At 33.1% G+C, this 22,452-nt stretch overlaps 1 protein-coding gene across 5 annotated transcripts in view; it reads right to left on the bottom strand.

The window, feature by feature from the left end:
- The window catches only part of LOC124537774 (AF4/FMR2 family member 1), a 221,339-nt gene that overhangs the window by 47,148 nt on the left and 151,739 nt on the right, over nt 1–22,452 (bottom strand). For all 5 annotated transcript variants that reach the window (XM_047114667.1, XM_047114666.1, XM_047114663.1 and 2 more), the window contains one exon: nt 1,653–1,744. In XM_047114667.1, coding sequence (XP_046970623.1) covers nt 1,653–1,744 — 92 coding nt within the window. The remainder of the gene's footprint in view (nt 1–1,652; nt 1,745–22,452) is intronic.

Raw genomic sequence — 22,452 nt, 5'->3', positions numbered from 1 at the left:
TTTATCACGTGCTCAGCGATGAAGAAAAATATTCTGAGGAAACGTGCATGTCATCTAATTACATAGAAATTCTGCCACACGCGCATTTCACCAACCCCCATTCGAACAGCGTGGTGGAATATGTTCCAAACCTTCTCCTCAAAGGGAGAGGAGGCCTTAGCCCAGCAGTGGGAAATTTACAGGCTGTTGTTGTTTGTTGTAGATAGTCCATTTACTAAGAAAGGTTGAAAATTATAGGTTGTCTAGCTTCATTTATAATTTAAATGTAACGCGAGTGGAACCGTGAAGTAAAGCTAGTGTTATCATAAAAATGTTATGTGCAGAGTCAATTTAGAAGAGATTTCTTTTATAATGGAAGCGAATAAATCTTTATAATAGCTGAGAATAATTTTATCAGAGTAGCAGATCAAATCGAAGCTTTGCATAACAATAGCTACTTTCGGAATCGTTCGGATTTCATTTAATTTATTCAAATGCTTTTTAACAAGACATTTCACAAAAATTACGTTAATATGCAACCAATGTGACTCAGTGGTTATAGCATACGTATTTTAACCAATGATTGCAGGTTCATAGCCAAGCACCGCTAAATTTTTATTTGTTTAATTTCTGTCTATTATATTGACCCGATCGGCGGTGACAAAAAACATCGCAAAGATTTTGTCTTATTAAAACAAACCTTCCTTTCGAACCCTCAGAAGCGCAAGAGGCATTAGGAGGGCAGTAGAAAATTTACAGAATTAACTTTCAACAGAAATATAAACTTTAGTAAGTAATATTTAAGCTGAAAATATAACAATTATATGATATAACAATGAACATTTTCAGGGATGTAATTTGGTACTTTTATCTCGGCAATCGAGATTGTCGAGTGCCCGTGATGGGGGAGGTTGTATCGCAATAGAAACGTAGGCTGTGGACGGAGAGGGGACGGATTTATACCAACAAATACACTCGGCGGATAATTGTATGTGCATCTTACTAACACAAGTTAACGCAGACATCATATCAATTGAAATGCAATTAGCCTATGTATATTTTACCTTGTAATATAAATTTAACATATAATAAGCAACATACAACAGTGGCGTAGCTAAGTGAGAAAGGGCCCCGGTAGAGAATCGGGCCCTCATCCCATTCCTCTTTAACTAATAAACCTCAATATCAAATAAGAAATCTCGTGCACAGAGTCGTGACTTATATAGCTTCAGAAGCTTAAGGTTTAGTTTAGAGGGCCCCCTGAACTCCGCGGCCCTAGTGCACAGCACCACCTAGCCCTTCGATATTTACGCCACTGACATACAAATAATACTAAATTTAAATTACTATTTTCGAATAAATATTAAATAATGCGAGTATGTATCTACGTCACATTATTATGACGATGAAGATTAAACAAAATTCTCGAGAAACTTGTGAAACACAACTTCCAAGTGTATAATCTATTTTTAAATCTTACTCAGAAATAAATATAAGTTATTATATTTATTTTTCGTAATATTTCATTGTTAAAGTCAGTGTATTTTTAACATTTACATCTAAAAATAATTGCGGTAAAATATACCTACTATATGTATATATCGTTTATTCTATGAAAAACGATTATATTTAAATACAAATTGAAATAAAAACTTTAATCTGAAACGCCTTACCTTATTATAAACATAGGGACGATGGTGTACTCGACCGTTTTGAAGTGCGTTGGCGGGCTTTTTAAATTCATTCTCGCGTCGAGACGGGTGACCTGCGACAAAAAAAAAATACTATAAATATACTATTGTTAAAGGTAAGTAAATATGCGTACAAACATTCTAGAGATGAACTAAAACCTCATCTTTTAACGAATAGAGTTTGGGTCTTATTCCAACACGCAGCTCCAATATGAGTTGGTTTTATAAACTTTGACAGATTTTTCATCCGGGACAAAGATTTCTTCATCTTATTTCCCTTCAACACCGAGCACAAGATGGAATATTCACATAACTTTAGCATGTTTGGAACCACATCTTCGGTTGGTCCTAAGTGCTAGGCCATCTCGGCTCAATAGTTAAAGAATTCATTTTAAAACTTATGAATACATAAATAGGAGTAAGGATTAATACAGATATGTATATGATGTAGTACAAGTCGTAAACTGTATATTATTTATTTAAGTATATAGAATTATCAATACAAGAAGCCTTCACACTACAATCGAATTTTTGTTGCTGAAAGAAAAAGTGGAGGAAACTTACTTAGTGTTCTTTTAGCTCTACTGCTCTTGCAAAGAAATATCAAAATAGTTTAGTTCGTATAAACTAATAATTATTATCAATCATTACATTAAAAAAATAATGGTTCTTTTTTGTCAGAATTTATCAAAATTGATATTTTATTCATGCTACTAGCACATTTGAATCGCCATTTCAAAGAATTACATTTAAATCTCAATTTACCACCGCTTGGGAATTACTGCATAATGCGTGCATAGACGGATAGAAAACCACATCCGCAAAAAATGTTTTATATTTTCATATCTACCCTTAAATTCCTTGCCTGGTGACAAAACAAAAAAAAATAAAATACCAACATCAAACGTCAGATAAATCATTTCATTGGTTGTCAAACTATTTTGACGTGATTCCTAAATTGAAAGTATTTCCCGTTCAGTGATATTTTAAAAATATGTATGTTTTTCATCCAGCTCAATTAGTCTGCAGGTTTTCGAAGAGTCTATTTTAAACGTATAACATAATAAAACGCCCAACATCCGTATAATTTCAATATGTGAATAGCAAATTCTGAATACTGTCGTAAAAGTTATAATTTACAAATGTTTATATTTACTTGAACACATAAAACACTTTAAATCTTGTGAATACTGCTCAGCTCCCGGAGGGGCGGGCCTCCCGTCTGAGGGGAATCTCGGCTAGGTGTCTAGCTGGTTTATGGAGATTGCTAACAGGACAAAGGAGCTCGAAGTATGGGCACAGACTTTATACATTACTCGCTATAATACTTAACCCACCTTTGATTCGATAGCTGATTGTCGGTTTCGGAGTTTATATTAATTACGAGAAGTGGTGCGCGGTTTCATTAGACTTAAGATTTGATTACGCTTGTTTCATAAAATTTATTAATAGTCTCCTACACTTTACCGGAGAGGTTGACATTTACGGTTAGTAGTTAGTTAATTATGTCGCTTATGAGGGTCTTAAAGCCATGTTATATCATCTTTAACCTTTCTCAATAGCTGGCCAAGCTACCACAACATTTTTTAAATCGTTCTTGTTATATTGTATCAACTGCTGCTTTAAAATTAATGTATAGACTACATATATTCTCGAAGATTATAGTTATTGTACAAATAAAGGACTAATTTACAAATAATATCTACAACAAAAAACAACTAACAAATTAATCACTGCCAACTATAATTTAACAAACGCCAACATATTTATTTCAAACACAATACGTAACATAACTTCCGAGTAGTCAAACATATCTAATAGAGATATGACATTTCTTCTAGAGCAACTAAACCTTTGAATTTGGAATCTCAGAGACCAGTGCCTCTGAAAGTGATTCTGGTTAATATTTCATAATTAAGTTATACAATATGAAGACGATATGTTACAGTCGGATTATATTAGTATTCATTTATAATCTACGCAACCGAATGCTCGGAGGGATCGTCCGAGTAATTTAGCAGCAATTGCACGCATCTGAGGTTTAACACAGACACGCTGTTTATCTGAACGCGAACATAAACACCATCGTATTGAATTACTGGCGAATATGACTGTTGTATAACTATTTAGTTTATTGTATATGTTTCGAATTTTAATATAAGTTTATTACATCGAAACGACATTACAAGATTTATAGCTTTAAATATATCGAGCCTCAGTGAAACAGTGAAGTGAAGTGAATACCTTCTCATTAACTTTTTTTTTAATGCTATCGGTTAGCGAACGATCATATGGGCCACTTGATGTTAAGTAGTCACCACCGCCCATATTCATTGGCGCTGTTAGAAATATTAATCATTCTTTACAATGCGATGCTCACTCACTCTTCAAGGGTGAGTGTGCCAGTGTAACCGGAACACAACAACACTAAGTACTGGTATTTGATGGTAGAATAACTGATGAGTGAGTGGTACCCTCCTAGTTGGGCTTGCACAAAGACCTACCACTAAGTGACGTAAAAGTTTTGCCCAACAGTGGCACATAAAGATTGAGACACAATGGTTTCTTAATAAGTTTATTCCATGTCATATTTCCTATGCAATATCGTCCGTACACAGCATCGATAAATTTCACAACATATTGCAAGATCTTTATCTGATAATAAAAACGTGACGGAGAATTGCAGTATCCGTTCAATTACTCATGTACCACGCATCTGATTGGTCAATTTGCCGTTTTCTATTACTGGCTACTTACTCGCCACTAATGTATCCTGAGGGAGAAAGCACACTTATTCGCTGCGTACACATTTCACACTTATACGTAACATCTACAAAACAAAGTTCATTGAATTTCATTTTAATTGAAATAAAATAAAGTTTAATGCATTCTTTTCTTTAAAAAAAAAGAAATGTATTTTGTTATATTTTTATTGTATGTTTGTACTTTATTTAATTTCATTGGAAAATTATTTGAGAAATAATAATATATCGTAAATTAATGAACATAAAACTTCTTTTCAATAATGTACATAAAGTATTTACGCCTATTTAATTATTATTCATAAACCACTTTTACTCATAATAATTCACATTTATTTATTTTCTATCGCATTAACAATTAAAACATGAATTATCCAACGATATAATCATTAAGACTATTACCGTACGTAGATACCATTTCGATCAATACTTGCCAAAATATCAGTTAAAATCATGTAAGTACAACAAAAAGAAACGTATTCATATTTCCAATAACACGTCTAAATGCGTAAGTACGATTATTTGCGTGCGCTAAAGCGAGTGCGAATACGTGTCGCTGCTCCCTAACGGGGTGGGATCATAATATAGAAATGAACAGGCCATAACTGAATCTCATTTCGCGATCAAACGACGTCTTAGAGCGTGATCACACGGGAAAATATTATTACTACGTATAAAATATGATCACGACGTGAATGAAATAAGAATTGTACTTGATGGCTCCCATCGGGGGATGTTTACGTGTGGGTCAAGGATTTTCTGGATATATTAAAATCTTTAATTAAGTGAAGTCGCGGCCCGTGAATCGGCACTGTTTGAATAAAAGCTCCTTTACTATTAACGAGATTTTCCATAGAAAACGAAATGAATTATTTTAAACAAGATTTTCAACACACACACACGCATATACAATAATTGTTTATAAGCCCTTGTTGTGTAATAGTTATTTATTCACGGTAGGTAGGTACAACTGAGCCACCTGGTGGACAGTGGTCACCATTATTATAGACATTGGAACAATAAGAAGTATTAACCCTATATGAAACTGATAATGTGCAACGAAGTTAGTTAAGTTGCTAGCATTCTTGCCACCATTCCACGCGGTCAAGATTTATACAGTAACTAGTTTTAGTTCATATTTGTATATATATATTTAAGCATTTAAAGTTAGTTAATTTAACCTATGTGTGTAATAAACCGCAGTCAAGAAGCATTCGAAAACCTTCTCATTGGTAAGGAAGGACAAATCCAAACTTTCCAATAAAGAATTACAACAATTACAATTAGCCACTGGTGACTTTTTCAAATTATTTTTAGCAACAAAAGCAACAAGTGCGCTACGCAAGCGGTTAGTTGCGTATACGCATATTACGCCATAACGATTACGTAAAATGACAATTATTGTTATTTACTACAAAGAGCCCAGCTGTAGGCCGGTCAACTTAGATCGCTCGTATTATTCCGTAAACTTCCCACTCCACATAACATCGTTGATGTGTAACTGTTAACAGCTCAATGTCATTTTTAAAAAGTTATTCTTTCTAACTTAATCCGATCACCTCTATTGAATTTACTGAAAAAAGAGGAGCCTTGCGATAATTGTTTCGTATCCAACGGACGGTCGGTAATCGATTTAAAAACAAAACTCAACTCGCTTTAATGATTATTATTAAACCTGCTTACTCAAAAACATTGAATTTTATTCTAATTATAATTAAAAAATATATTGTCTCCACTTGAATGTAGTATAAATAAGATATTTATGAAATAATACAACGTGCTTAAGTTGTTTACCTTATTTTTTTAATTACTTATTTCCCACGAGTGAGTAGCAGCTTGTATTTAAACTACCCACGACTGGGCTTGGGCCCCTCTCAATTTGAGAAAAAGGTTTAAAGCTTATAGCACGCAGTGCCAGCGCAGTATGATAGCAAGGAAACCAAATAAATAGTATCGTGGAAGGGTAAATATACAATCATATAATATGATTTACCGAATACAAAATTTTACATTACAAGACTTTTGTATGTTATAATTTAAAGGATGAAGGCTATATAGTTTGTTTACATGCTTTTAAATGTGTGTTTTAACGATGTATATTTAGACAATAATGGTTCGATATACTAGTTATGTTGGTAGTACATATCCAGTCGGAATGAAAAATAAATTATTTCATTAAATTTATACATAAAATATGTACGATAGATACCCATAATTAAACGCGACACGATCAAACAAGTTGCCGCGAAATGGTTCTCACAGTTATTGAGACATTTGTAGCTTCGTGTGAAATAATTCACATCACATACGTTTTTCATAGTACCCAATCGTCGAAACCTTTTCTAGAACATAATATTCAAATATCGAACTAAAGATATCTCGTTGGGAGATATAAAACGTATGTAGGCGACATCTCTAGAGATAGCTTCTTTGAACATAACATAGTGCGTAATAAATTCCATTTCGATACTTTATTATCGAATCGGAGCGCTCGTAAATATAAGTGCAATAGTTCTACGGACTTACGGTTGAAATATTGCAGGGTCAGAGCGGTAGAAAAACTTATTATGAAAAAACTCGTAAATAAACGCTAATATTATAAATGCGAAAGTAACTTTGTCTGTCTTTTTGTCTTTAACGAGCAAATCACTGAATTGAATTTGCATACTTGCACTTAAAGGATTTCATGGCAAACTCTTAAAACCACAAACGCAAACATGAAAATTCAATGGTACGTGCCTGAGTTTGAACTCACAATTCTCAATTCTAGTTAACGTGTTATAACCACTGAGCTATCTCGTTTAAAACATTTCACATAAGGACAATTGAATCATTTATCACAGTTAAGGTTTTTCCTGTTGCAAAATTACAAAGGATGTCGGTAATTCTTCGTTGGGCATTTCCAGTCATGATCTTTCTGCAATTATATTCTTCATTCCATATAATTTATTGGAAAATATTAAGCTGAATCACTTAATGCAAATATTATAGCGTGATTGATGTAATTTTGATCATTTAAACTTCAATTGTTCGACGATGTGCACGCCGCGTTATTAAAGTTGCTTTGCGTTGTGATTCAATCCCTAACGTTGCTTACATTCCTATTCCTAAGTGTACAATATCATTATCATTATATAATATAAAACTGAATCGCTTAACGTTTGTCTGTTTGTATGCTTAGATCTTTGAAATTACGCAACGGATTTTGATGCGGTTTTCTTTTAATAGATAGAGTATTTCGAGAGGTTTGGTATAAAATACATGAACAATATACCTAGTTAAAAAACACTGATGATTTTAGAAGTGTCTAATGTAATTTCGTGAAGAAACAAATTCTGTAGCATACTTAGTATCAGTACTGCACTAGTAAACAATTTGTATTTTTATTAAGGTATATTTGACGTAAACGAATGTGTCATCTAACTGTAGGTGGTCCACAACCTTTAGATATTAGCATTGAAAGAGACATTGGATTTACATTGTGAATGCGTCTCTGACCATGGTATCGAGGTATTGTGAATCATTGCAGTTGGGTGGCAGAATAACTCTAATAAAATCTGATCGTGTCGCCAACCAATCAGACGTGGCTCACAATGAACTCATTAAAAATCGTGAATATAAGAAAAACATGAGCGGACCAGTGGCTAAAATAAAAGAATCTTAATAACATAAATAAGGACTAATACATATGTTGAATATAAGTCTGACCACAACCACCAATCAGCATTGGAGTTGCATGGTGAAATATGCTCCGAACCTTCTAATCAAAGATGAGATGAGGCTTAAACCAACCAGCGTGACATATTCAGGTCGTTACGACACTTTTAGAGTGTTTGTATAACCGGCTCTTTCAAACAGCACTGGTTGATGTTTATGGTTACGGCTCGTCCTTAGGGTCGTAGCGCGAAATGATATCGCCCATAACATTCCCATATAAACGATCTAACTCACAAATAATTATTAAAATCAGACACGTTGTTCTTAATATCAACGCTATATTGAAATACATTTAATCTTGAATCTGAGACTATAATATCACCATAACTATATTAATAGCACTGCAGGAAATTTTAACCTCTATGGGAAGTATAAACCTAAGATCGTGGATAGGCCTCAAGCTTTGGCAACCAAACTAAGAATTTTTACCGTTGTAGCAGTTACACTGGCTCACTCCATCTTCAAACCGGAACAAAACAATAATAGCTATTGCCGTTTGATGATACACTATAGACTAAAGGGCCAAGAACCAAGCGATAAGTCATACTATTATGTTGCACATATATTGTATTTTTGTTTCATTTAATATAAAACCTACGTATTTTAAACCCCATTTTACCCGAAAGCTAAATTAAAAAAAAAGCCATTGGCTGTCTCGGAACTCAAGCTATCACCAAATCAAACCGGTTTAAGTATAAATAAATAACAAACAAAGATACTTTCGCATTTATAATATTAGTATCGAACCACAGATTACAGTAGAACTGTCAGATGTCATATAAAACGTCACCTCGTTCGAATATACGTCGCACTCGTATCGAATAGCAATGAAATGATTATATACGACTAGATCATATCCCAGATGCACTCGTCGCGATTGCTTCGCTTACGGAACAATGGCGATTTACTCTTGAAAGTATTGGAACTACATCGATATTAGATAAGTCGGGGAGCCTGTTGCATTCGCAGACTTCAAGATTAGATGCTGAATAAAGGAACTTTTATTTAACTTTGCGAGTATTCCCCGATAGAATTCTTTAAGTATGATTTAATTTTATTCCTTTATTTATATTAGGCACTCTTATTTAAATTTTAATCTTTGTTACAAAACCAGTATGTGGACATACTTTTTTATCTGCGGTACTCGAGTACAAACTTATAGGCACTTTTATTTCTATACTATGTTTTGACGTCATTTATGTGTGTTTTTTGATGAGCTATATTCTTTTTTACATAGTTAAAACTTAAATACCAACATCGTATCCTTTTACACAAATTATATGCTCAATAAAACCGATAAGAGCCCGCATATTTATTTTTAAGACTTAAAACCGCAAACAACGCTTAAAAAGTAAAAAAAAAGAATAAATCTTATTTGCGATACATTAAAAAGTGATCAGTTGGCACTATTCAGGGTGGCATCGCGTAGGGTTGCCAACGATTGCTAATAAGCAAACACATAAAAAAAGACAGCGTGTCATGTTCGCCTTGCGAAATCTTAAAAACATATGAGATATATTTTCACTATATTCTACAGATAAGCAGAATAATTTAATAGTTTACATTACTGTTTTGGTTTGAAGGTTGAGTGAGTACGAGCATAGTAGCATTTTAGTTTCCATGGTTCACAGTGTGTAGGATTTTCTTACAGAGCCAATCCCAAGACGGAGGTCAACTTCGTATTATATTTCTTCTAAAAACAGGTGATTGCGACAGTGAATCTCTTAATAATAAACGTAGTTACGTCGCAAAATTTAACATTTCTGTTTCGAAGACTCTTTTTAATTGGCAGCCCTTGTCTTTCTTTGTACGTGTACGAGTGAGATGAAACAATGCCTGACTCCTGGCCAATGACACGCGCACCTGCGGCCGTTGACACATGCGCAAGCGCAGCGCCGCCGCATCGGGCCCGTGCGCTTTTTCATTATCACCCTTAAAGTCATTATTATCGATTTGCTTTTTTTATTACATTAACTTAACATTCGTTCACTCTTAATGTACCGAATTAAGTTATTTTATGGTAAGGTTTCATTTTCGTTGATATTTATGTTATATAATTAAAAGCGGTATATCAAAGTATATTGAACATACAATAATTTAACGAAACAGGTAAACACACTAATTAATTATACACAATAAAAGTATTTATATTTGTATAAATACAATCTCACAGTAGAGATTTTATCAATGATATCTCGAATTTAAATATCTTTTAAAGCATATTTTATACATTTCAAGAAAACTACATAAAGATATTTTTTTAGTACTTAAGTGAAGTTTAATTAATAAAGTTCCCACAAACATTCATTTTAAAACGTATGATAAAACCACTTTATGATCAAACATCACGCAATGATTGCGATCGCTTTTAAAGAGACGACAGAAACTACGTCACTCCTTTAAAGTAGTTAAAAAATCTACGATTACCTAGAAATAACATTTCTTCTTTCTCACTAATACGCCCCCAACCTTGCGAGTTAAGATATTATATCCCTTTATGTCAGTAGTTACATTACTTTACTCATCATTTAACCTAACAATACTAATTATTGATGGTGAAGTTATTAAAACAATACAAGTTATTTACTATGACAATAAGCCTTACAGTAAAGGGATGCCTTAAAAATCATTTATAAAAGTTGTAGCGATAAATTTAACATCACATATAATTTAAATTTCGGCCTTTACTACAAATTACTATTAAAAATGAGATATAATGTAAAACAAGAGTTCCACAAAGGTTGAAATCAAGCGAATAAGGTAGAGTTATTTAATTTCGAACCGCAGCCCGCAAGGGCTCGTCTATATGCGATCCCTAATCTCAAAACTCAAACGGTACAATCAATATAATTAAAGGATTGTAACAGTTACAAATTAAGTCATATTTGCGTTAATTTCGTGTTCGACGGGTTAATATAGGAAATCATTATGGAGAAACCTTTATATTATGTATTTGGTACGTACAATAATTAGTAAGGAATAAATGTCCAGTAGAATGGGTGCACCTTAACCGATGATGCCAGGTTCAAATCCAGGAAATTCCTATTAAATTTTAATGTGACCCCATTCGCTTTTTCAAATTAGTGCTTATTTATCTCGTGTTCTGCTATAGCGAAACTTATATTTAATTTGTATGAAATTCTGCCATATTTGTATTCACCAACACACGATGAAGTAGCGTGATGGAACAATCTCAAAAAAGTCTTTTCTTAAGGAGAGACGTTAGCTTTTTCCTTATATATATTTAAAAAAATGATCGTTCTGAATGAATCATTTAATTTTAACTAATGAACCAACAATTATTAAACGCAGACATTTTATTTTTAATCCAAACGTGTACTTAATAATTCAAACCGAGAAGTCTTGTAATTCGAACGCTTATTACTGAGATCGAGAATGAGATAAACTTTCCAGACATTTCTAGAAACATCTGAAGTAACACTTAGCTATTATGAAATTGGTTTATTCCGCTTGTACCTGCGACAGTAGAACCGAATTTCAATGTCGCGTGCTAATTACATAAAGGTCCATTCTGACGAACACAGCCAAAACAAATCATAAAAGGAATGCGTGGCACGTTTTTTTTGTTGTTTAACAAGGTCGTAGGTATCAATCGCGAACATAAGGAGGTCAATGCGAGCTCAGATGTCGAGGTTTTCCCTTCGTTGAGGAAGAATATCATGTACGATGAATGCACAATGTAATGAAATTGCTTGAACGATTCTTTCGTTCATACAATAAGAATAAATCTTAATTTATATAATAAGTGCAAAAGTTATTTAGTCTTTCATATCTCAACTACACACACACCTAACATCAGGGTTGTACAAGCACGTTGATATAGGAATATAGGAAAATAGATAAGATTCCTAACACCTACCCCCTCCGCCCTCAATATCCGCCAAATCCGCGAAACGGAAACGAATAGAAAATACTAAGATATCGTTTGTACATTTATCGTCCTTATCCTTTATAAAATCATCAACTTATGTTTTCATCTTTCGAGCAAATATAGTGACTGACTGATATTTTAGTTGAACGTATGTATGTGGGACCATCCCACACAAACTCTAGACCATCTACCTACCTGCCTTTTATCAAAGTAAAAAACAATCATTGTTCTTGTACCTACTATCACTCGTATGGTAAATGAATCATTAATTTTCACCTTGTAGGTACATCATGCTATAATTCGTAACGCACAAAGGATTCTATTACACCGTATACAGTATGTTGATTCAGGGTCACAAAGGCTATAACGTTTCATATAAAAGCTGTACCGACGAACATAATACCTATAAACTTCCTGAATTCAGCCGCATTCCCAAAGGGGTGGTAAAAATGGAAGGAGGCAACTACGAGAGGGTTCACGAGGACCAAATGGAACAAAACAAATCACATTAAACTTAATTGTGACTGGAACTTCAAATGCAACGCCGAGTTAACTCGTGTAACGTTATTAGTGAAAGTATAAATTAAGAACTCATTAAATTGAATGAAAAATAACAGCTCGTAAACGTCCCACTGCTGGGCTGAAGGTGATTTCCCTTTGAGGATAATGTACGAGAATTTGCCACCACGTTGCTCCTTTGCGGTGAGTGTCATAAGCTAATGTGGGAGAATTTCATTGAAATTAGACAAATGAAACGTTTCTACGCTACCGAGCACAAGCTTGATTATAAGCACACATTAAGCACTTTAAATTCAGTTGTGTTTGTCTGAATTTGAACCGGCTGACATCAGTTAAGACGCACTCGTTCTAACCACTGAGCTATCTTGGCTCTTGATTGAATTAATAACACAAAATACATGAGTTAAATATTACAATTTACAGTTCAAAAGACAAACACTTTACGGATCATTTTACTAGATATAACACAATTAAATATCATATGTATTCAAAATCTACAAGCAACATATTGATAAGCTTGACTTGCCAGACATAATATAAATATTAATAGATAAGAACATAGCTCTAATGAATATAATTATTTTTATTAACTCTTATGAAATTTATAAAATTGTTGCATAATCTGTTATACTTAGCGCAGAGAGCGGACGATTTTATAGTGGATACGCCAACACAATCTTTTACCTCCATTTTTATCGAATGTGCTTGAAAATTGATAATATCACAAATACAATTAGTTCAAGAAAGACTACAATAATTGAAATACACTATGATCAAGTATATCGTCAATTTACAAGAATGTATTATATGTTCTATCCGGCACGGAATCAACAAGAAAAACTCATCTATCTATAAACTAATTATACCTATAGGATTATCTGTAGTCAGATACCCTTACCACGTGAACATAATAACAATATATAAAAACTGTTTCGATTAATTTAAAAAATACATGACTTAAAATGTCTGGCCGCTCAGTGGTCTGTTAAAAACTTTTTCATTACCGAATGGATATCAGGGACGAGAGGGAGGCGTTTTGTATGCAGACGATCGTTCGCGGTGCAATAGGTATATGAAGTTATACATTATAGTTGTTATAAGGATGCGAATACCACTTTTACATACACATACACGTATTTGTCTGTGTGTATGGAAACTTTCTATCCACAAAAAAAAAAGAACCAGATGTAAAGATTTGTAAAGATTACAAAATGTCACTGCGATAAATGGTATTTTTATTTATATGATTATTTATTTAACATATTAAACGCTACAAAAATGTTTCGAATGATTGATTTGTAGCTTATAAATCTTTAACATTTTCATGAAGTTATTTAGATCTGAATGCACAATTAATAGATGAGATGCAACAGTTCTGTCAACTGGTCTCATAGAAATCAAGATAATTCACAACTTCCAACTAGTGTAGTGTATGTGTTTACGTTAAAAATACAGAAAAAACTCCCATCAAATAGGACGTATTGCAAAATACAACAACTTAGAATACAATACGACATTAAGCGCATAAATAACAATGAGATTTTCGTATCGACGACGGTTTTGATATTTATGTGTCGTCGGTAAACGCCGGCCACGTCGGACGAGAATTTCTATGCAACACTGATTTATTTTTGAAATTGAAATATTACCGCTCTCAATGTGGAGGAGCCGAGATGATTCAGTGGATAAATTTAGTGCGTCTTGACCGACGATCACGAGTTCAAATCCAACCTTACCAAACTGTTCTGCCTCATTTGTATCCCGCCATAGACACCATGGTGAGATAAGCTGAATGGCATCTGAGGCATCATTTGTATTCCACCATAAACATGTGAAATAAGCCGAATGCCTTCTATTCTCAAGATACGGCATACATTTAAATACATAAATGAAAAACTCATTCTACGTATATGACAAATACTCTACATAGGATAGGATTAAACGATAATTGAAGTAATGAATATGTCTTCTATCTAACCCGTAGATTAATACTGTCCAAAACCCATAGTAAATTGAACGAATGCGAATGAACGATGAATGATTGAGCGATTCGTTTGGCGATCGTTCTTTCATTTGTGTTAATGGAATTGCTTGCCGAGCCGATCTTATCGATTCGTATTGTAATTTAGAATCGTTGTGCGTAATTATTTTAATGACTCCGTATTAGTTTATTCCTTCATAATAACTTTCTATTTGATAATTATTTTGTCAAACTTATACACACAATATTATACACAATATATTATAAATGTGAAAGTTTGTATGTTGGGATATCTTACATAACACGTAAAAAGCTAGGCAAGTTAGAATGAAATTTTACTAGAGTTAGGTTATAACATTGTGATAATAAATATCACATATACCTCACTATGTTGTTTTTCATTTAATTCAATATAAATATCAAGAATGAACCAAGGTGGCTTAGTGGATATAACCTGTGTATCGTGACTAAAGATTGTGGATTCAAGTCCTATTTTTTTTTTCAACTACAGAACATTCCACCCGCACTTAGCCATAAGAAAATACATCACGTAAGTCTATCTTATACATGAACATACACGTAGACATACGACGACTCATAAAAAATAATAAAAAATCTTAATACCTAAAAAAATACATTTATATTAACATTACTTAAACATAAATAAAAAGTATATCATTATTTTCATAGGCTTTTTAAATGTTTATAATGGTTTCACACGTCGCACGTAAACTTTTTTATTGTAATTATAACAAATTGAGCCGCTTTAATGTGTACACTACTTTAAAACGCTCATTTAAAAAATGTTTTTAAGACGTAATTTACACTGAACGACCGTACACAGTAGGCGTAGTCATTAAGAGTAGTAATACTACCGGTAATTTAGAATTACTTTTCAAAAATAGAACTGGATAAATGAGAAAGAGTACCAATGCAAAATAAAATACAGTCAATACGTATCATCAACCGACTTCCAAAAGGAGGAGGTTATCAATTCGTCTGTATTTTTTTTTTTTTTTTTTTTCTTTTTTTTTTTTTTTTTTTTTTTATGTTTGTTACCTCATAACTTTTCACTGGGTGGACCGATTTTGATAATTTTTTTTTTGTTTGAAAGGTAGTGCTTCCCGTGGGGTCCCATTTTTTTTATTTTTTTTTCCGATGATGGTATCCATGTGAAAACGACATAAGTCTTAAATTTGCATTATGTATATGCGCGACAAATAGGTGAATAACTGAAAATCACGTTAACCAATTTTGATAATTCTTTTTTTATTATAAAATATATACTTCAAGGGTAATTTGGTGAAAGTTTGGTAAGGTTCTGAGCACAGGATCCATGACAAAGTAACGGAACGGAAGGGAACGGAACAATTCTGAGGAGCACGTTAGCGATACTCGGTCGAATCTTTTATTTATAGGTTATTTGGATATTTGAGTCACCTTCCGTAATGTGGTTATGTTTATGTAATTATCATAGTCGAATATTATAATCAACTAGCTACCCACCCCGGCTTCGCACGGGTGCAATACTGATACTAAATATACTACAGAATTTGTTTATATACGACATCACATCGCAAACTCCTAAAATTATCAGTGTTTCTTTACTATATTGTTCATGTTTTATATACACAAACCTTCCCCTTGAATCACACTATCTTTTAAAAAAAACCGCATCAAAATCCGTTGCGTAGATTTAAAGATATAGGGACAGAGAAAGCGACTTTGTTTTATACTATGTAGTGATGGAACTCCTATACGGCTCGCAGTTAGGGTGCGATATGGGGCAGAATTTCTTACTATCTTTAATCAAATTTTGTGTATGTGATGTGATGTCATATGATGTACAAAATATAGTTGGTCTTTTTCAAAGTTTTTTTGCTGAGTTCGATTACAGCTCTTTCGAGGGATCCTTGTAGTTTACGCCGCGTGACGTATTAAATCCGCATTTTCGAAAGTCTATTTTTGCTTTATTCGCAAGTTTACTTTGAAATTGTCCTCGAAGTAGTTTCTGACTCATATAAACGGAACGTTTAATCTATCCATATTAAAAAAAATTAGTTAGTCAACATCAGCTTCACTTAAAATCAAAAAAATAAATAAAATTTTAACAAAAAGAAAAACCGACTTCAAACAAAACACTATTTTAAAACAAATGAATATGCACGAAAAAGTAATAAAAATAATTGCGTATTCAACATATTTTTTAGAGTCTTCCTAAGTTAAATGAAATGAAAAATATTAGACTACTTAAAAGTCGATTAACGATTATATCATGTAGTTATAATTATTGTTATATTTGGAGTCGGTGTCAGCCAATAAAACCCTACAGTATATCTATCAAAAAACAATACGAGGATACTTTGACAAATATGTTTTTTACAAATTACCTTTTACACAATAATATACTGGATCAATCAAGGGGCTCGTATCGCTTCTTTCTTTTGATTGTTGGGGCAAGGGCACCGTGGCTGACACCGGCTCCAAATATAACAATAATTATAACAACATGATATAATCGTTAATCGACTTTTAAGTAGTCTAATATTTTTCATTTCATTTAACTTAGGAAGACTCTAAAAAATATGTTGAATACGCAATTATTTTTATTACTTTTTCGTGCATATTCATTTGTTTTAAAATAGTGTTTTGTTTGAAGTCGGTTTTTCTTTTTGTTAAAATTTTATTTATCTACTCTATTTACCACAGATTAAAATACAGGAAAGTGACGTCACCGACCCTATTGCAGCGCCATATTGTCCAAGTAGCGTTTTTGCGCGCTGTTTAAATATGGAATTATTTTACTTAAACTAATAAAATTATCGCATAAAAGTCACAATATTCGATATATTATCTCGTAGTTAACTTAACGAATGCAAATGTTGGAATATCACTCTTGTTTTTTGTGTGAAAGTACGAATAGAACGATCCGAAGCGTTGATTGGTCAATTGGCGTGCGTACGCGTGCTATCTGCATGTGTTCGTGCCGTTTTCATTGGTTGTGTACGTGAACGAGTGCGTACGCACCGACTGTTTATGTGTGTGTGTGAGTTGAGCGTGTGTGTAGTGCAGTGGCTAATTCCGTTAACGACCTCGCCCGTCGTATGTTCATTACAAACCCTCTGCTGATGATAAATGATTCGTGGTAGGGCACGCATCGGTTTCCCGGTACTTGGAATGTCCGATTCTTGGATGTACGAGCGAAATTTTTCAAAGAATATATCGACGTACAAATTTGAAATAACATCGTTTTGTAACCAATTATCTTTAAATGTTTTGATTTTAATTAAATCATAATTAATGTTCAAAAATCAAGCACTTTAAAGAGGATCTTCTATAGCTCCAAAAAAGAACTATGATAATAAATCGTCTGCCGACGTCACAGCTATAATATCACAACGTTGTATTGAAAAAACGTTGATATTTTACGACACATTAATTGAATCTCAGATGCGGTATAAGTTTTAAATGTGGGTATATTCCGTAAACCGGCTTAGCGAATGGCTCGATCCATTCAGGGATAAAGAGATTATTGGATACCATAACGGCAAGTAAAAACAGATTACGCTTCAAATATGCCAACGGTAAATATTTACCGGGGAATTGAATGTCAAAATGTTTATTAAAAACGTTTTCAATTGATTTACCGATTATTATTGGTTGTTTAAATATATCGCACGAGCTACTTTTCGTGGTTTCTGTCAGGTTCGATTTATGAATGGGGAAAATGATATATGTAGTATAAATATACATACCAACAAACAAATCTAACACATTCAAAATATTGGTATAGATAAATAGACGTAATCTACATTTATGTTGATTAAATTCGATAAAGATATTTTTAATTAACAGTTTAAAAAACATTCCTTTGTCTTGTTTTACTCAAATCGTCTTGTCTGGTAAATTTCAGTCTAACGATCTCCCAGTAGTTTGAGAGTAATTGGGTAACAAATATCCAAACAAAAGTTTCGAGTGTTTCGCTAACGTAGTTGTGCAGCGCGGAGACAACTTCTAAGCCTCCTCATCGCTACTTCTGCATTTGAACAAGAGTGGGATATTAACTATGTATTCTCTTTTTAAATTTATTAGCTAAATAATCTATTGAAAGCTATAAAATGACTAAATTTAAGAGGTCACATTACTAATTTAAAAAAACAAATTCGAATTCGATATAACAAGTCATTTTAAATATTAATCAACTAATTTTAATATACAATTATAACCTTCGAAAACATAAAGAAACTTTATACTTCATAATTTATCCACTCAACATATTTTCCGGTATCGCGATACAAACGGATGAAAAATATGGCTTAAAATTTAATCCGCAAACGTTATCGAGAAAATGAAATGTACACTCAAAACTTTTCATCTTCTATCTTTTGATATTCAATATCGCTGGTGCAGAATTTGTGAAAATTTTCAGTTACTTGCAGATGCTCCATATTATTATAATACAAGGAGACATCTGTTACTTTGTTTACGAAATTAAGAGCGTCAGTTTTCAATGTTATATTTAGAAATTAAATGTCAGATTATTTAACATTGACAGTATTAATTATACGATGATTATATTACGCTTAAGACTTTATTATTCCGTGTGGAATAGTATCTGGTAGTCGATCTTAACACCCACGTCGGGATCATGAGAATCGACTATAGGATATTGTTAGAGTTATCGCATCTCGAAAACATTTACACCGATAACAAAATCAACAAAAGCATTCCCAAAGCTAGATGGCGTTTGTCTGCCACAACAGTTTTCTTCCTCACTCCTGATGAGATATATAATATAGTGCGCCAATTCACCTAATCGGATAAGAAGACTGGTAATGTACCTAGGCTATATAACTCTAAACCGATTAGAAAACAACTGGCGCCCTGCGAAGAAATCGATATATTTCATCTGTCGTATAATTTTCCTTACCAAGAAGGTGAGTGTTCAAATGATGAGTAAAGATCCTCTTTAGAAGAAAATACGAGGTTATAACACCACGCAGCTACCAATACGGATTTGTTGTACACAGGATTCAGATATTTCCCTTCATCGAGCTATCGAGATAAGCACATATTCAGCAAATATAAACTCAGTAGTACTTGTTCCAATCATTACCATCAACTATAGGTCCCTAGAAAAATGGATGGGTACCTCATAAGGCTGATTCCACTTGGCTTTCATAACGACGATATACAAATTTACAATTTAGATACAAAAATAGACTACAATATATAAAAATAGCTCAGAGCTGACATACAGCATACTAACGTATAAACGTCATCTCTATATATTTTATGAAAATCAAATGAAAACTTTTTCATGACGATCCGTGCTCGCAAACTTTTTCACTTTTCGAATACAGTTCTTTGAAAAGTCCACATGTTGATATAACCTATCTCCGACTGACATACTGAAGGAAGGAGAATTTTTGATGTTGATTTTAGATAACATTTAAATTATTATTAATACAGACGAATATTGTATATTGTTTTATAAAATTGCAAACTATTATTTTACTAACAAAACTAAGAGTCACCATCGTGTCTTGCCGTGTCTTCACGGTAGGATGAATGCAATGCATGCATTGAATTTAATCTTGTAAATGGCGATACAAAATCGCTCGAAAGAGTTCACTTGAATAGAGTGATTTGTTTTGATTGGTCTACAAAGTTATGCTCCGGTACAAAGGAAATTTAAAAAAAACAGCACTGTAGTCATTTGTTTCCGAACGAGCGTATAGCGCTTAGTGAGAAAAGTTTGTGATTATTAATTATGCGGAAAACTCTATCCGGATTTTATCTTGTACAGATATGAGTGTAATAATCATGAATAATAATTTGAATTATTGAATATTAACTTTTATAAATACCAGCAGGAAGAGAGTGATATAGCTGATTTCTATCTCTCTACTCATCAACTATCCTAATATCCTATAATCCTTGTCATGTTTTGGATTGAAGGAAGGGTTAGCCAGTGGAATTAAGGAAGAACGGACGTCATATCATAGTTGTCATAGTCACACACATATCATATAAAGTGTAATAGTAGTTTATGTATTTTATAGAAATCCAAAGTCTTTGAACGTTGCACCTTCATTCAATCTTACTACAAAGAACAAAAATAAAAGACAAATCTTCCAAATTCACAGCTTAAAACATTCAAAAATCGAATTGTTTAAATAACTTCCAAATCGAATTTGATATTCGATTTCCGAGTTACCGCTACGACGAGATCTCGTTTTAATATTTATAAACATCGAAGTAGTCTAACAAAGTTCGGGCGCATGGTGTACGTAGCTCCGAGCAAATCGCTGCACTGTAATCCACGTTGACAGCCGCACACAACGCGAAGCGTTCGCAAATTGACTTGTCTCTCGATTGTTGCGCTTTTAATAGCATCCGTGTGGAATCCGTTTTATTTAGACATCATCGTCGGACGACCTGAGTTTTTATTGCGAGTCTGGACGATGAACATTGAAAAAACGTTTTTTATTTGAACTACAGATGAGCCTTGATTGGTCATAATATTTTTATTATTACATACATATATTATTCTTTTTATAGTATCTAGTGATAAACGACATTGTTCATTTCATAACATTGTAACGAATATGATATTAGAACATTAAATTTTTCTTATATAAAACTATAATATATGTGAAAAGTTTGTCAACGAGTTTGTTAAAACTAATCTAAATTTCCATAGAAGTATATAATACAATGATAACATTGAATATAAATTTTTAATTTAGTCCTGTTACTTTTGTGTATAATCTTAATGAAAAAAGTCGATTAAAAAGCCACATGTAGGTATACGAAAGAAAGGTAAGCAAAACGATATATCCTAAAGCCGAGCGAATCTCATTCAAAAGTGCTACAGAGTGAAATAATAAGCCGCCGAGTAAAAAAGTCGACGGTTATGAAGCGTTTCAGCGGTCGGTGGTCGCTTGTTTTATTTACTCTCATTATATCGTGGCGGATCCGGGGAATTAAGCGAGGTGGGGGCACTGTGAATGAGCGACGGCGAATAATTTACCTAAATAACATTAAATGTACATTTTGTAACAAATTATTACACCTCTTGGAAGCTGTAGATTCTGTTGTTCTACAAAAATGAGTATATCATTCTATTAAACAGACGCTGAAGCTTTTGTCTATCAATTGAATATTTACCGACTAAGCGAGATGATCTTGACAATCAACAAGTTAGCGTAATGCTTCTCTATTAAAGAAAGGAATTTCAATGGAATTTAGGTATAGTATGTATAGATCTTAAATTACTATAACGAGTTTGGAAATAAATTTAGTACATCTTAATTTGATATTTATGTATTTAATATACACCACCCTAGGAGATTAAGGGAAAACTGAGGAAACATACATGTATCTGAAACATAGGTATGAGATACGAATAGAATATTCTTCCACAACAAAAGCAATATTAAGTATCTTATAGAGTAATCGAATAATACGATTACTTATTTCACGGTTAATATATTAATAAAAATAAGGAAATCTGATTCGCTATCTCAAAAAAAACTCTCAACATAAATATGACGTGTTACAGCGTTACTTTATAACGAACCGACATTTAACAGACAAGGATACGTTAATTATTAACACGTTTAAACTACATCGTCCACCTCTACGGCGAATAGCGACGTGTAACAAATATAAACTAAACGTACATATAGGATTTATGAAGTCCAATAACAGCATGTGTATAGACACTTCGATCTCAAACCTTTTTATTTTAGTCCTACATTATATTACTTACTGCTAGTTGAGATGGCCCAGTGGTTAGAACGCGTGCATCTTAACCGATGAGTTCGGGTTCAAATCCAGGCAAGCACCACGTGTTTATAATTTATCTCGTGCTTGGCGGTGAAGGAAAACATCGTGAGGAAACCT

The sequence above is a fragment of the Vanessa cardui genome, chromosome 19, assembly GCF_905220365.1.
Source record: "Vanessa cardui chromosome 19, ilVanCard2.1, whole genome shotgun sequence".
Classification (NCBI taxonomy): domain Eukaryota; kingdom Metazoa; phylum Arthropoda; class Insecta; order Lepidoptera; family Nymphalidae; genus Vanessa; species Vanessa cardui.
Note: the sequence above shows the minus strand (reverse complement) of the source record. Positions and strands in the feature narration are given on the sequence as shown.